General features: G+C 36.1%; 1 protein-coding gene across 7 annotated transcripts; it reads left to right on the top strand.

Annotated features, from left to right (window-relative positions):
- The first annotated feature begins 2,295 nt into the window (after positions 1-2,295).
- CLEC12A (C-type lectin domain family 12 member A) lies at positions 2,296-16,103 on the top strand. 7 transcript variants are annotated; one of them, XM_046648922.1, is made up of 7 exons: positions 2,296-2,400; positions 5,335-5,431; positions 10,379-10,492; positions 10,778-10,966; positions 11,862-12,013; positions 13,335-13,441; positions 15,833-16,103. In XM_046648922.1, exons 2-7 carry the CDS (start codon positions 5,341-5,343, stop codon positions 16,005-16,007), a joined length of 828 nt encoding a protein of 275 aa, XP_046504878.1. In that variant the 5' UTR covers positions 2,296-2,400; positions 5,335-5,340; the 3' UTR covers positions 16,008-16,103. The 7 variants fall into 7 exon arrangements, with proteins under 7 accessions (XP_046504878.1, XP_046504931.1, XP_046504749.1 ...); XM_046648975.1 differs by having other exon boundaries at positions 5,312-5,431; positions 10,394-10,492; XM_046648793.1 differs by having other exon boundaries at positions 5,312-5,431.
- The last annotated feature ends 943 nt before the right edge of the window (positions 16,104-17,046 follow it).

Below are 17,046 nucleotides of genomic sequence, written 5' to 3'. Positions count from 1 at the left end.
AAATGGGAAATTTTATGTTATCTACACTTTACCACAATTTTTTTAAAAGTATCCAAGAGGACTCGAGGCAATGAAACTCTAGAAGTGACAGTCTATAGAACTCCAAAACTGAGGAGAAATCAGCTCAAGAGAACTATCTCTGACAGGAAGTAAGCAGCAGTGAAATAAGGGGAATTCTGAAAAACCTACAAAATGAGGTTTTTCAGTAAGGAAGCCACCAACAGCACACATCTGTTCTTGTCCTCCAGTTTCTCTCCTTCGTGTGGGATCAGAAACAGCAGCTGATAAATAGAGGAACTGATGAAGCTAGGAAAAAAGAGGAAGCAAACAGCACATCCCATCCTCTGTAGGCTCCTGGGTCTAAAATAGTACAGACCAGAGAGGGAAAGAAGTTTTAAATTAAAAAGGGAAGAGTTTAGAGTTTGATATTATAATATACACAATAATTTCTGAAACTAGACTCTTCTTATTACTGAAAAGAACTACAAAAGCTTTAGGACTGACCCCAAACTATACAGATGTGGGGAAATAAATGTCTCCAGAGTGAGTTTAAGGGAATGAGAGAATAAAGTTAATTTCTGTGTGTACATACGGAGCTACAGTCCTTTCAAAACGCCAGATTCACCTGTTTCCCCATCCTCTGATCCCTGTCTGCGCATTCTTCCCATCTTCAGGAGTGTGACTGAGGGTTGTGGGTTAGTGGTTCTTCCTTGACCATAAACTTGGAGATATCAGTTCCTGTTAGGTGGGAGGGAAGGGAGGCAGAACCTTAAGAAATATCTCAGTCAGACGAATTACTTTTTAAATAAATATGGTGTTTTCTGGAATCTCATGGTTATGTTGAAGTTTATTGCTATTTATTTTATTAACTGTTTCATAAGGAAATGTTTCCTCTGATTTCTCAGAATATACTTCATCTTTTAAACTTTTAATCATTGCATATGCTTATAATATTTTCCTCTTTTGCTCGTTTCTAGTATCAGATTTTGAAATGAGTTATTGCAGAATGAGCATTTAAATGTTCTAGACACAAAGTAGAAAATATAAAAAAATTATATTGTTAATAGTTATATTTTGTGAAATTTGGAATCTGACAGCCTTGAAGGGCAGTAACCAAGAACATGGTACAACAGTCCCCAAAGTGAGATCCATCAAGAGAATGTTGCCAGGCAATAAACTCAAATAGTACCCGGTGTGTAATGATCTGAAGATGGTCTGAGGCTGAGTTCATTGCCTGGCAACATTCCCTTGACCACTCTCACCTCCAGTGACTACTGCACTGAGCTTGTGGGGTGCTTGCTGCCCTCTAGATCTCCCACTGCCTTGAGAAATGAGGAAAGGTAGAGATGGTCACTGCTGGACCAAGCATTCTGGTGTATAAGTACCTATGCTTCAGCTTTGTGCTATTTCACTCCACTTGTTGTGGCAGCCTGGATTTACAAGTTTGTGCTATGAGGTTTCTTTTACTGGCGGACTGAGTTTGCAGAAACCTCAGTAGCTATGCACCTGCTTCATTCAGTCAGCTTTCTGTGACTTGTGAAGGTGAGAGCCTAGGGTAGCAGGCAGCCATTCCATTCGAAGCACAGTGAATTTCCTTATGCCTTTCAGTCATTTGGAAAATATTAATCCGGCACCTAAAGGCTTGATAAATGCTATGAAAAAGTGTGGGATTGGGTAGTGGATAGGATGACTGATATGTGTATGGACAGATGGGAGAGTATACTTTAAGATGGGTCAGGATAAACCTTCCTCCTCATTGAAAGAATTTTTGCTATCTGTACAAATTGGTCCCCATTTTTCTGCCCAATCCTATTTAACTAGTTTATGTATAGGGTCACCAGATTTAGCAAATTAAAAGATAAAATTCTGAGTTAAATTTGAATTTCAGATCAACAACAAATGTTCCAAATGTAACAAATACAAACATTGCATGAAGAATACTTAAAAAATAAACCATTTTCAATTTGCAATTCAAATTTAAGTGGATATCTTGTATTTTCCCTTACAACTCTGCTTAGGTCACTACAATTTTTCTTATCTTTTAAAGTGTTCAGTGCTCGAGGGCTTGGTTTCGGGTTTCTCTCAGCTTTCCACTTATACCCCTCTGTGAACCCTTAGGAGGTGATACAGCCCAGAGACTGAGGACAGGAAAAGAATATGCACCAAAGCAAAGATGGATTGCTGCCCATTCAAGGGTGGAAAGGCCCCAGAGAAAGGGGAAGTGGAAAAGATGACATGAGACACTGGGAAGCAGGACTTGAGAAACCACGTGTATGCAGTTCATTTGGAAAGGGAGAGAAACGCTGAAGGATCATGGAGAATTGGGACAGGGTGCATATCAAGCAATTACCACTGTGAGCATCCAGAACTTCATTTAGCAGAGCACTTGTAGAAGCCAGTGTAAGTACTATCACGACATTTTCTTGTCTTGCCCCAGGAATATAGAGATGTTTCTGTTTCACTTGCAGCTGTTAGGAATCCTCACCTGTGGCCTGAGAAGGAGAATTTGCTGCTTTGTCCCCTGTGGCCTAAGGCTTTTGTTCCATGGGGGAGACATTTCCAGGTGGGGCTGTGTGTCTTTTGTACAAAGACTGCTGTGCATCTCCCGGAGCCTTGCAACTAGGGGAAAAGCATAAACCTGTTATATGGATGTCAATTTTGTTCTTAATATTTCTCTCTTTTCTATTGATTTGTAGAACCTTTCTGTAACTTAATAAGATTAGTTCTTCATCCTTTACAGTATATATATGAAATATGTGTATATTTATATATTTGTGTATGTATTTCCATGAGTATTTTTACTCTGTTTTGCATATAAACAAATTTAACTTTCATATTGTCAATTGTGTCAATCTTTTTAATGACTTGTGGGGGGACCTGGATTTGGCCACCCCAAGATATGTCTCTTTGGCATGATGATTATTTGAGGCTGGTTCCTTTGCAGACAGGAAAGCAACTGAAAAGTAGAATTTACTTACCCTTTGTAAGAGACATTTACATTGTGAAGGAAATCTCCATCTGTAAAAGATATCTCCCTTTGTACCAGGAAGAAAGGGAGATGACCTTGTCTCTAGAAACTCTTAATCAATGGGGAAGGCAAGGACTTAAATCTGTATTTGTTTATTGTGCTTGCCTGTAACCTCCTGTAACTGACTTCCCTCCCACTCCCAACCTTGGCATTACTTTAAGGATTAAGCATCTTTCCTTAGGCTAGGAACTGATTGCTGTGCTCACCTGTGACCACCCAGCTCAAGACAATAGTCTTGCCTCCTGCTACGCCCTCCAAGATAGCAGACCCACTATCTGCTGTGTCCATCAAGCCCTGTGCCGACAGGGCAATCTTGTGACTATTGTGGGAGGGACATTTCAATCATATGCGAAACACCTGTTTGGGGGTATATAACCACTCTGTGCACCCCACTTCTTCAGTGCCCTTTCTTCCTTCGGGAAGAAAGGCCCCAGGCCATGGTCCTCAAAATTAAAGCTTTGTTTAATTTTCTCTTGCTATTCTGTCTCATGTGAATTTAATTCGTTCTCCGGCCAGACGAACTCACATTAGGTAGAAGAAAAGTCTTCCTCCCCTACACTTTTTTAGAAAGTTCCTTCCCGGAACTTAAAGATGATAATAAATAAATCCACCAATGTGTATTTTCTTCTAAAATGTTAAAGTTTTCATTCTTTATATACAAATATTTGGTCCACCTAAGAGGAAGAGAAGGGCTGGTCTGTCCCCACAATGAGAGGCATTAGAGCCTGTGGACATGTATTTGAACCAGGCAGCAGGCATGTTTGGGTCAGGTTTCGTCTCTACCACTTGCATCTGTGTGATGTTGGAGAAGGGCTTCACCTCTTTACAGCTCACTTCTCCATCTGTAAAATAAGGATGATAACGACAGTACCTGCTCAAAGAGTTGTGAAAATGAAACCAGCATTAGTAAAGTGCCTAGGATGAGATAATGATTATATAGTTTGCATATGCTTTCCTTTAAATTTACTGGCAATATGCTCACACTTATATTTTCAGTTGAATTTCAAGAGCTTTCTAACAGTCATCAGGAAAAAAGTCTCTTAGTATTTCAAATAAGTTAACATTGAATGTTTTGATAAATTTAGGAGGACTGATCTCTTTTTAGAATTTTGATGCTTGTAATTCAAAACCAAGTTTATTTTTAATTTTTTTCTTTTTTAAAAAAGTTTTAAAGTTTTCTTCATTTTGGTATTTTATAGCTTCTTCAATAGGTATTTTATAGCTGTGATTTTTTTCTGTATTTTAAAATTTTTTATTTACTATCTTATATGTGACAATATTGCTATCAATTTCAAGGTAAGATTTACTAATGAAAATTAGGATAGAACTTACTCAAAAAGAGTCATTCTCCAACCCCCACCTCTAACATGTGTACTTGATCAACAAATGAATGAGCCTCTGCCTGCTAAGAATGCTGAGTCAAACTTAGAAGACACTGGCCTGCAGGACCCTGGAGACTCGTTTCCTCGCCCCTTTTGGTAGCTCAGATGAACTCAATCAACAGGATTGAGCCAGTCTGCGGAGACAGCAAGGGTGATCTCAGTTTTCCTGGCCTGCAAAGCTGTTTCTAGGGCGTTTGGTATATCAACCATCAGTGTGCATACTTCCTGGCATGGTTCCTGGGCCTCAGATCCCTTAATATAGCTCTTGTTACTAGAGAAACCAGGAGTTCCCTAGCTCCTCTTAGGTTAACCTATACCATGTGACAGGGTGACAGGTTGGGGCTTATGCTCTCCCTCCCTCTGGGAGTGCTGTTTGTGCATGTGCAGTCTCCAGGCTAAGGCAAACCCCTCTATCAGGACCTTTGCCATGACACATACAGAATACCTATGCCAGGCCACTGCTGTAGAATAGCGAGTGAGTGAGGACTGTGTCCTGCCTGTTATTTCTCTTCTTGAGAGTTTTTCTTTAATAAATTCTATGTTGTATCTGCACCATGTGGTGTTAGTGATTTGTGCCCCCTTGCAGGACACTAATAATATTCAAGACATTTTTAAAAACTACTTTCTGTAGTTGGTAGATATAGAGAAATGAGGAAAAGGAAGAGAGAAGAGGAAGAAAGATGTTCCCTCTTGCTACATCTCTCTGTTCTTTCTGAGGCCACAGATGGACTGCAGCTCGTTTGCAAACCTGTGGGTGATTGGTACAGTGGGTTTAAAAACAGAAGTTTAAGCTTGTAAGTTTAAGCTTCCATTTACAAACATAAGTTTGGAATCACAACTTCTGTTTAAAGTTAACTCTGTTAGTTCAACCTCATCTTTTTTTTTTTTTTTTTTTTTACAGTTTGTCGACTTTTCTTTTCATAGCCATCAATGTCTGAAGAAGTTACTTATGCGGATATAAAATTTCATGACTCCAGTAAGACAGAAAATATCCAGGAGTTTGACCAACTGGGGATAAAAGGTAAGATTTTGAGCTCTGGATGTGTTGTAAGGTGGTAGAAGCGTAAGGATAGAAGCCCTGCGTCTTAGGTGTTAGTGATTCGACAATGATCCTTCAATTAGATTTTTTCATTAAGCCTCTCGTTTTTACCAAAGCTGTCAAAGTGTCATACAAAATGACTATAACAATTTTTATTTTTAAGGCACTGATCAGTATGTTGAATCTTTTATGAATTTTCTGTTTTTTAATATCACACTCTAAATAATTAAGACAGCATAGTATTTTCATGTAAGTGGATTGCAAAATGTTTGGGGTTTTTTTCCCCATGAAAGGAAGCCATGGAACATGAAACATATGTTATCCAGGAAACTTCTGGATTTGTATGTTCTTTTTTATAAGAAAATGCTAGTGAGTGTGTCTGTGTCTGCGTGTGGGTGTGTGTGTCTAAAAGAGATTCAGAGACAGACGGACAAAGGGAAAAAGAGGCAGAGAGGACTTTTAGAGGATGTTATTTGATTTTCTACCAAGTCAGGCATGTATTATCCTAAAATTTCCTATTTCTTTTGGAGATCTCTTCCCAACTTACTAAAATACAGAAGAGGTTAAGTTAAATGAAAAGACATATCAAGGACTCAAGGATGAGAAAAGATAAAGAAATACTGGAAGATATAACATTCAAAACCATACTGTACTTGGAAGCTTTGTATTTTTCCATTCTAATTTAAATTATGATATAAAGGGATTACCTGTGTTGACTTCCAGTTTATACTCTAATAAAGTATACCCCAATCTCCATCTTACTCATAATCTCATATGTCTCCTATCATATGTAGCTCCTGTCTCCTGACTCCTGAGCTTTTGGGTGATATCTTCCCCAGCATATTCGTACTTGAAATCAATGTGTTTAAGTTAAAAATAACTTAAATGGTGGCTATGAAGAACAGAGAAAGTTGATTGAAACAGTAAAATTGGGAGAGAGGAGTAATAGAAGAATTCTCATGTATTATTAAAATGTTTTTTTCCCCTTAAAATGTAACATTCTTTGAAATTCTAATTCAGAATTTCCATTGTTAGATATTGGATCCATCTATCAGCATTGTAAGTCTTGAGAAGGAATAATAGCTCAATTCTGTAGGTTTTTCATTTAATACAGATTTTTTTAAATAGGAAAGGGTTTAAGGATTTTACAGTATTTTTTATCTTAATTTCCTTGTTTGTATTTCACCTTTTTTATGGTGTAAGAGAATGAGTATACCATGAATTTAATACACCAATAATTGCCCTGTATGTTTCCCGTTACATCTCTTCCCATCTCCTGTCCTCTTAATCCATCTTACTGTAAATTTCCACTCCAGAAATTTTCTGATTCTATAGAAACCTCGAATCCATGTCCTGTTCACTTTCTCGATTTTGTCTAATTTTCTCTTTATCCAGCTTAAAGTCTATATTATGTAATATAACTTTATATTGTAGAATACCTACCCTTACTCTCTTGTACAACCTCTTTCAACATACTGTTGTTTTTCCTTGAAAAACCTAAATTCTGGTTAAACTTAAATAGCCATGCACTCTGTGCGTCACCTCAACAGCTGAACAGTGTTGGTGAAAAAAACACAAACTTTCAAGCCCAGCTCATTCTCAATTGACAAGCTTTCCTCCTACCTCCTTCTACACATTTTCTTTCTGCTGCTAAAATTTCCATCCTACCATATCCTCATTCATACTTTGCCTTACTTCTAGATAGTATTTACAAAGTACATACTTACACTTATCAAAATACAGACCTCCTCATTTTGCTCTGAATTTCAATCCATGTGTCCTCTCCAAGACATTTCTATAATTTTCTCCTTTCTTGCTTGCTTTATTATGCTCTCTGCCTCCCCCAGTTGATTATCCCTCCTTGGTGCAACAACACACTCTACTACTCCTATTTTAACAAGACACAATCCTTGCTTGACCACTTAAATCTCTCCATTATTCTTCCATTTCTTTATTTCCTTTCACAATCCAACTTTTTGAAGTCATTACCTTTTGTCACAGACTCCCAATTCTTGATCTTTCATTCTCTTCTCAACAGTTAGGCTTCTTCCCTCATTGTTCCATGGAGACTATTGTTGTCTAGGTCCCTGATGACTTCCCTGTTTCATCCCAATAGTCACATCTCTTCGCTTTTATTACTTGACTTCCCTGCAGCATCTGAAAAGTTGAATAGTCCCTCTTCTTTAAACATTTTCGTTGCACATTCTCATGGACATATCCTCATGGTTTCTGTCACCACAAGGGCTGCTCCCTCTGAGTCTTTTTTTTTTTTAATTCTTCACCTTTGATCAAACTCTGTACTGTGGAATACTCCAGGCTCTGTTCTGGGTCCCCTTTCCTTGTGTCACTAAATACTCTTTGCTAAGTGCCTCATTTGATCGTTTGGATTCAAATATAATGACACTCAAATATCTCCTCATAATCTTTCCTTGGATCTCCAGACTAGAAAATACAAGTGCGTGTTTCACATTTCTATGTAAGTTTCTGATTTCATTTCAAATTTAAAATGGAAAAAATAGAAATATTTATTTTCCCTCTAAAACTGCTCCCTCTCCTCAATCACCCTCATCTCATTAAATACAAGAATAAATACATATTTAAATACAGTCACCAAGTGTTTGCTATTTGCCAGCACTGTTCTAATTGTATTATAAATATTAAATCATTTAATCTCTAAAACTTTGACTTTCTTTTTTAATCAATGTAGAAACTAAGACACGGAGAGGCTAACAAACTTGTCTGTGGTGCCACAAGTGATAAGCAGCAGAGCCAGGATTTAACCCCAGGCATACTGGCCCTAGAAAATGTGCTGTGCTTTTCACCACTGTGAGTTTTGTTAGCACCATTAAGTTCACTCCAACTCTTAGTGGCCATGTGTACATCAGGGCAGAACCCTCCTCGGTCTTTTTGCACCATCCTCTCATGTTCCAGTACTATGTCATCAGACAATGCTCCACTGCTATTCATTGGATTTTCATGGCCAAGTTTTGCAGAAGTGGGTGGCCAGGTCCTTCTTCCTAGTCTGTCTTAGTCTGGAAGCTCTGCTGAAACCTGTCCACCTTAAGTGACCTTGCTGATATTTAAAATACCAGTGGCATAGCTTTCAGCATCACAGCAAATCATTATGCTATACTGCCTATAAATATGTATATCTTATTATCTACCAACTTTATCAAGCCAAAAATCTCTCATAAACATTTCATAAATTTATACTATAGATTCTAACTTCAAAACATATTCTTAATCTATTCATGGGTCATCACAGTCTCTAATACTAGTAAATTAAGCTAGTATTCTCTCACGCATGGCATACTGCAATAGGTTTCTTGCTATTCTCCCTGCTTCCAATACTGCAACCTTACAATTCATTCTACATATCCAGTAACAGAAATTTTTTTCTGGAAAAAACTCAATTATTTTCCCCTCTTGATTAAACTCTTCTAGTGGATTTCCAAGTAACTCCAATCCCCTTATTGTGGCTAACAAAGTCTGTAAATAATCTGTCTCCTGCTTTTTCTTTGACCACCTCTAACATCATTTCTCACCTTGGACACAATTCTCTAGCCACTGTGAATATTTTCTATTTTTTAAATAGATAAAGCTTTTCCTCACATTAGGGTCTTTGAATTAGGTGTTCTTGCTGCCTGTAATGTTCTCTGCACTGATTCTGCATGCTGATTCTCACTGGCTGTAAGATCTGAACTACCTGCTCTCTGTAATATAATTCAGTTTCAAAGCTCTGCATACCATAGAACAATTTGAAATCTATTTACCATCTATATACCTATCTATCTATCATTATTCACTTATTTTATCTCACAATGGAAATACATCTTTTATGAGAGAAAGGAGTTGTATGCGTTGCTCACTTTTGTATTGTTAGCACCCAGAATAGTGTCTACTGTATAGATGGTACTCAATAGATAACTTCTGCATAATTGAATAAGTAAATCAGTGAAAAAATAATTCTCAAGAAAGATAGTACTTGAAGTCATGCTTCTAACCTTAGGGAAGATCTTGACTATGCAGTTATTTCACTAATAACTATTTTCCAAAGTCTAAAAAAGTTGTTTCACATTTTATTTGCAATTCTCTCTGTATTTTACCAAGTGTGAGCTATAGGACAAAGATCAGGAGTGTAGTAAGATTATCATGTTAGCCCTGAATCATATTTTCTTGAAATATCTAATATCCATATATACACATGATGATAATTTAAATAATATAGTGATTTAATGCTAATTAATTTATAATATGAAATTCATAGTTCCTGGGGTTTTTTATAGGGAAATGATCTGTTTTGGGCTTCACTATTTAGTTAAAAGGAAGCATTCAAGAAAAGTTTGTTACTAAAAAGCATGAAAAAATTCTAATGAGGAAATGACATAGATCTGGCCTAATTAAGATCTGGCCTAACTAACATCTGGCTATGGGAGGACATCCAGAGACGTTACAAAGAGACAGTCTATCATTTATGTTCCATGGCCAAATTCTCAGGATTTTCTGGGAAAAATATAAGTAACTGAAATTATTTTCTTTGACATCCCACAATTTTCCATTGGAGGAAGGAATACTTAGATTAACCTCTCTGTTAAATGCCAGTTACTCAGCTCCCCCACATTTTACGGACAAGATATGTTGTATCCAGACTAATTGGTTTTCTTACTTCTGCTTTTAAATCCCATTTTTGCCTCTTTGTTTCTTGAATCAGCCTACCAGTTAACAGCCTCTCTTGTGAGAACCAGTTTGCATGCAAAATAACTAATAAAATGTTTTTGACTTATTCTTTAAACAGGTATTTAAAAATGTCCTTGAGTTTTTAGCAAAGCACATTTCTTGACCAGGGACATGTTAGGAAAGAAAGAAAGGCAAAATGAATGAGTGAATGACTCAAATTAGGATTATACCATTGCCAGACCTCTTTGCCAGTTTTGCCTTCCACAGCACCTCCTGCTCCTTCCCGTGCATGGCGTCAGAGAGTCGTGGCCCTGACTCTTCTGTGTCTTCTGCTGCTGACTGGACTGGGAGTCTTAGGAAGCATGTGTAGGTATTACCCATGTTTTGATCGAAAGGGAAAACACCTAGAAGCGTTTGAGTTTTACAAGAAAGTTTACTCTGAATTGAGGCTTTGGAAGGATTATAGGTGATATACCCACAAAGGGGACTGGTAACTAGGTGCTTATAATACGGTACTTAGTCTCTTTCCCTCACTCTTGTGAAGTAACTGCTTCTTAGACCTTTAATGTTCTTAATACTATTTTAGCAAAAAGGAGGTGATGGTTGTATTGAGGGATTAAAATTTTTTATCATATGTTTTTTTATCTGGAGTTTATATAACTTTGAAGACGGAAGTGGGAAAATTGAATGAACTACAAAATTTTAAAGAAGAACTTCAGAGAAATATTTCTATACAACTGATGCATAACATGAATAATTCTGAGAAGATCAGGAACCTCTCTATCACACTGCAAGAAATAGCCACCAAATTATGTCATGAGCTGTATAGAAACAATCAAGGTAATCCTGTTTTCTTCTCTGTGTTATTTATTAGACAATTAACTAAACCTAGGAGTGAATTGAAAAGCATTTCATCAATAGCTAGCAGCCTTTCCCTGGGAAGCCATTATTTAGAGGGAAGAATTAAATGTGGTTGAATGAGGATGTACTGATATTTCTATGCAGTTCAAAGAAAAATAGAAAAAGTAATAATAACTACAGACCTCAAAATTACTAGGGGATGAAACTTACTTAATAAAACACTAGACGGTATCTCTAATCTGACGTTTAATACTGTTATTGTGGGCACTAAGGTTAGTAGAAGATAGGAAGGACAGGACATCTCTTTATGGGCGACATTGTTCCTAAATTTTACTCAATGTTTAATAAGAGTCAACAGAAAAGAAATAAAGTTAGTGCTACCCTTGGAATTGGGAGAAATTGGTCTTTTAATATCTTTAACAGTGTCTATAATAATTAAAACATGTTCTTTTGTGCTCTTGAGAAGTCTCCCAAATATTCAACAAGTCAGAGAGCTAGAAATGCTCTGGTTGGGAAGGCAGAATTAACGTAGGTTTGTGGGGTTGATTCTCGCCACACGATGTTTCTTGTGATTAGCTTTTATTGCCATATAGCAATACAAAAAACGACAAAAGGAAAAAAAATAACCATTATTCAGAATTCCTGAGGTAGGAAAATACACTGGAATCCAACTGTAAATTTGAAACATGTTGTTCAAATTACATTTTGGACACATTGTGGTGGTATATTGGGGCTTGGAACACAGGATTCATTTTCTTCAAGATGTAAAAATAAGAAAGGTAAATGTGGTTAATTTAACATAAAGGATAATGGGAATGATAAGAATAATGAAGATTATCAACACAAACCAAATCAAACTACCTTCATCTTCCAGAGCACAAATGTAAACCTTGCCCAAAGCAATGGATATGGCATGAAGACAGCTGCTATGTACTACTTGAAGGTTACAAAGCATGGCAAAAAAGTGAAAAGATATGTTCTTCTCACAATGCCAGCCTGTTGAAGATTAAGAACAAAAGTGTATTGGTACGGCCAATGGATCCTTGCCTATGGGGAGGAAGTCATTTTTCCCATCAGAATAGAGAGGAGCAAGGCATGTTGAGGAAGATCCATATTAATTCAGACATGGTTCTGGCTTATTTAAGTTGGGGTATGAGGTGACTGAGACTTCGTATCTTTATCTCAGGGTAGCATAGCCAAGGCAAATCATATAAAACCTTAGCTTAGGACTTTAGTGTCAGTGGAATCTCACAGGCTGATGGGCAGGTGAGTAGACATGGGACATCCAGAATCTTTAAGTCTTGTGAGCATTTCCAAACTGGAACTTCAGGGTCAAATCACAGAACATGGTTTCTCAGCATTTATCTAAAAACAGAAGATATGGAAATTATTCCTAATGGCTACCAATTCCATAAAATCTGCATAGGAGGAGATTCTTTGTTTTTGATTCCACCTTTTTGTATTTTTTAACTAAGTGAAAAAGTCAGTATATACTATAATACAACAATAACTTGAATAAAATATGTATAAAAAAGTAGAATTAAGAGAGGATGGCAAAGGCAACTGCCAAGCAGATGTATTGCACTGAGTTCCTGGGTCTCAAGAAAACTTATCTCTCTGGAAGATTTATTTATGCATTTATTTATTTTCTTTTTTCTAATATCTAAATAATATCTCCATATGTTACTTATTACTCAGCATTTCTAGTCTCTCAGGCAGTAATCACATATTTATTTTTTAGGCAAAAAATTTATTTCCCACAAGTCTTAGCTTTTCTGCTCTAAGAATCTTTGTCTTCCTTTATAGAAGGGGGGAAAACAATCCATGGTCTCTTCCTCATCTGAGCATTCTCAAATGATCTAACTGTAGTTATTTACTCAAAACAATGTCTGAGAAAATCTGTTTCTCTGGCTAGAGAATTCTGGACTGGTTCTAAATTCTCTTCTATACCACCCTCATTGGACTTTGCTACATTTTTCTCCTACTCTTTCTGTTTCTATTAACTTGTGTCTACAGTGATGAACCACCTCCTTTGCCCCTGGACGTTTTTATTTGACTGCTCAATATTTGAATCCTGAAGTTTGTGAACTTCACTGACCCTCAGTTAAGGTTAGGCATGGATTGGTAGATCTTCCTCCATGTGAGACGGTAACCTATGGTTAGGTCTAGGTTAGGTCTAGGTTAGTAATCCTATGGTAAGGACACTTTGCCTCAGTTTTTTTTTTTTTAATGGCATTTAAAAGTAGTAGTATAACGTCAAAATGTTACCTTAAAAAAGTAATTTGTAAAAATTATGTTGTGATATAATGAGACAATTATTTTAACAAACCATCTCTATTTCCTGTAGGAATTTATAAAATCCAGGAGATTACGGGCTTATTGGCTGGGATTATCTCCCAGAAAAGATTACACACCCTCCAAGCTCTTGGATGAGACAATTATCTCCTCTGATTGGTAACTCTATTCTTGTTGAATTTTTATAGTTGGTTTGAGTAAAGGTGTTTTCCTCAGGAGCATTAGACAATCAAAACTGGCTTCAAATGAAATTACATCTCTAAATGTCTGTTTTTCTTCAGCCTTGTTTAATGTGTTTGATAATGGAACAAGCTGCCACAAATGTCTTTTCATTACTTTGACAAGTCACTAACAAACTCATAATAGCCAAATAAGGGAAAATTTCTGGGAATCTGCTTTTATCTAAGAAAATTATAGAGGCCAACAAAACTTACTGGGCTCTGAGGTGTACGTAAAATTGTGCTTATTGCTGGAATTCAAAAATGAGTGAAAAATTGATTCTTCCCGTAGTTACATAACCATCAATTATGTGCACAGACTAATTAAATAATTATACAGATAAAAAGAATATAATGCTTCAGTAAGAACACACAGAATAACCAAAAATAAATTTCAGCTTTGAAATTTGTGTTATAACTGACATTTGAAACAGTCATTTCTGAATGAAAAATTTAGAGGTAGACTAGAAGAGCACTTCTGATAAAAGGAATAAAATGCACATGAACATGGTATAGTGTATACATGGGATATAGCAACTATTTTGTGTAATATATTAAGAAATGTGCTTATAGGGGCTGGCCCCGTGGCCGAGTGGTTAAGTTCGCACACTCCGCTGCAGGCGGCCCAGTGTTTCGTTGGTTCGAATCCTGGGTGCGGACATGGCACCACTCATCAAACCACGCTGAGGCAGCGTCCCACATGCCACAATTAGAAGGACCCACAACGAAGAATATACAACTATGTACCAGGGGGCTTTGGGGAGAAAAAAAAAAAAAAAAAAGAAAAGAAATGTGCTTATAAACATACCTTTATAAATAGAGTCATATGTGGTATTTGTTCTGCTTGTAATTGGGTTGGGAGGAAGTCTTACTTACAACAATGCCAAAATTCCATTTGTATTTTATAATCTCTCAAATTTGGGAAGCAGACTGCATTAGATTACAGGAGGAAACCGGAGTCTCAGCCTGCTGGATACTGTTGTAAGCTCACAAATTTATACATATTTATTGGTTGAGGACACATCAAGCAGGAGTGAACTCAGGGCAACTGTGTCTGGTGCTGCCACACTGAATCTAAACCCTAAGTTTCCTGCATCCTCGCCACACTGGGCCACACAGAAAATAGAAGCCTTGATTGTTTTTTTTGTTTTGTTTGCTTTTTCCTCCAGATAGAAATAGTAGGTCTAGGAATATGGGTCGGAAAGGCAAGGCAGCTCTATCTTTGGCAGTTTGCAATGAGAGGACAGAACGGGGCATTAGATATGTACAAATGGACGAGAGAAGGATATATATTTAAAGGATCTCACTTGGAGTGAAGGACTAGAGATAAAGGTATTGTGTGTATCAGGGGAGGCTGCAGATGGAATCTTATTTAGAAAAAGTAGAATTTCCATGTGTTTATATGTAATTATTGGTAATGGAAAGGTAATCTATAATGCGATGGAAAACACAGTAGATATTTCTAATTACCAAGAAACAATATTGAAATAAAAAATATGTAATAATGTATATGTATATATAATACATTATATATGTATATAATATATAATCATATATAATATACCAGTACGTATGTATGATGTCCTTTCCTCTTCTATTCTCAACGTTACTTTTGGGCTTGTTTCTGGAAAGTGGCTGTGATCAATGACATCTGTATTACATCACCTCAAATTGGAAATTTAACTTTTGAAAATTTAATTGATGAATTCATTTATTGACTGACAATCATTATTACTGACCCAAGTATTGATGCTGCATTTTTTCCAAAAGATAATATTTTGAATATACAAGTTTGTCTTTAATGCATGGTCTCTGATCAGTAAGCTTTTGTTAGGGGCTGGTAATTATTCAGAACTTCAGAGTAAAATCTTTGAAAAATGGTTAGAAGGAGAAGTCACTTGGAGATGATGCTGAGCTTAAGGCATCATACGTTAGGTTAATTCCTGGTTTTGGTGATTATGAAAAACATTTGAGGAGGACAGTATCAAAGATTTACTTCTGACCCAGTTAGACTAGAGAATCTAATGGAACTGAATTATTCTAAATCAGATGAAGTATTAGTGAAGGGAGGTGCTACATCTGGAAGTAAAGGACATTAAATATTTCGGATGTGAGAAAGTGGAAAAAGTCAGGGAGAAATCAGGCAGTGTTTGAAATTGCATATTTGTCAATTAAAATGGATAAAGGGCACTCTGGACATTCTGAATGGTAATTAAAATTTATTTTAGACAATGAAGACCCTAGTAGCAATGATATGTTGAAAAGTAATTTTTTTCTGTGAATGTGTTTCACATTTGACTTATCAAGTGTAATTCTTTATTTTCTCTCTTAGGTTCAGAAGTAACACAAATGACTTAATCAATGGGAAGTATTGTGGATATATACATGATTTATATGTTTATTACGATGAGTGCACTAGTTTAAAAAATGCTGTCTGTGAGAAGTTGGCTAATCCAGTGAAGATTGAGAGTACACTAATGAAGGAAGTACCAGATGGAGGAATGTAGTCAGTGCAATTATTTTGCCTCAGCTATTATCCTGCAATTTAGAGGGCATACATCTTGTGGACGATACAAATGGAATAAAGATGCTCTAAGACTAAATTTCTGCCTCTCTCCTAATAATTTACATTTTCAAACTTTCTTTTCTCTCATTTGCTGAATGAAAGAAACCTGAAGTCATAATTTATCATCTAGATATAGTCCAGATACTGTTAAGTATAAATATAGTATTTTGGGTGAGAATACAGAAAGCTGAAGCTAATTGTTCCTGCTTTTCCAGTAATAACTTACATACCAACCCCAGGGAAAATCAGAAAAATTAAATCAAGGAATATAAAGAAAAGATAATACATCATGACCAATTGGGGTTTATTCTAGTAACTCAGGTTGATTTACATTTTGGAAAAAAATAAGAGAGAGAAAATATATTATTATTGCAATAGATGTAGAAAAAGCATTTGACAAAGTGAAACGTCTAATCATAATATAATCTCTCAGAAAACTAGAAGCAGAAGATTGCCCTAATCTGAAAGGGGCAATGTTGACATTAAAAAGAGAAAAGAAAAAAACTAGCAGCAGCAAATCCTACAGCTGACAACATACTTCTGGTAAAAGAGTGGAAGTTTTTCTTTTGAGTTCTGGAACAAGATCAGAAGGATCTGTATTAATTATTTTATTCAACAACGTCTGTTGTCTATTGGAAGTCCTATCAGTGAAATAAGGTAAGAAAGAAATTGAAAGTATAAAAAATGGGAAAGGAATAAATAAGAAATTTTTATTTGCAGATGATATAATTGTGTACATAATAAACCAATATATTTATAAAGTACTAGAATAAATAATTTATCAAACTAACTGAATAAAATCTCAATATGTAAACATCAAGTATATTTTTGTACATTAGCAGGAAATGATGGGAAATAAAATGTAAAAAGTAATACCATTTATAACAGCATCCAAAAACAAAAAAGTAATAAATTTAATAAAAAGTCAAAAACTCTCTACATGTGAATATTTCCTGCAATGTAGCCCCATTACCTCACCT

The sequence above is a fragment of the Equus quagga genome, chromosome 1 (genome assembly GCF_021613505.1).
Source record: "Equus quagga isolate Etosha38 chromosome 1, UCLA_HA_Equagga_1.0, whole genome shotgun sequence".
Taxonomy (NCBI): Eukaryota; Metazoa; Chordata; class Mammalia; order Perissodactyla; family Equidae; genus Equus; species Equus quagga.
Note: the sequence above shows the minus strand (reverse complement) of the source record. Positions and strands in the feature narration are given on the sequence as shown.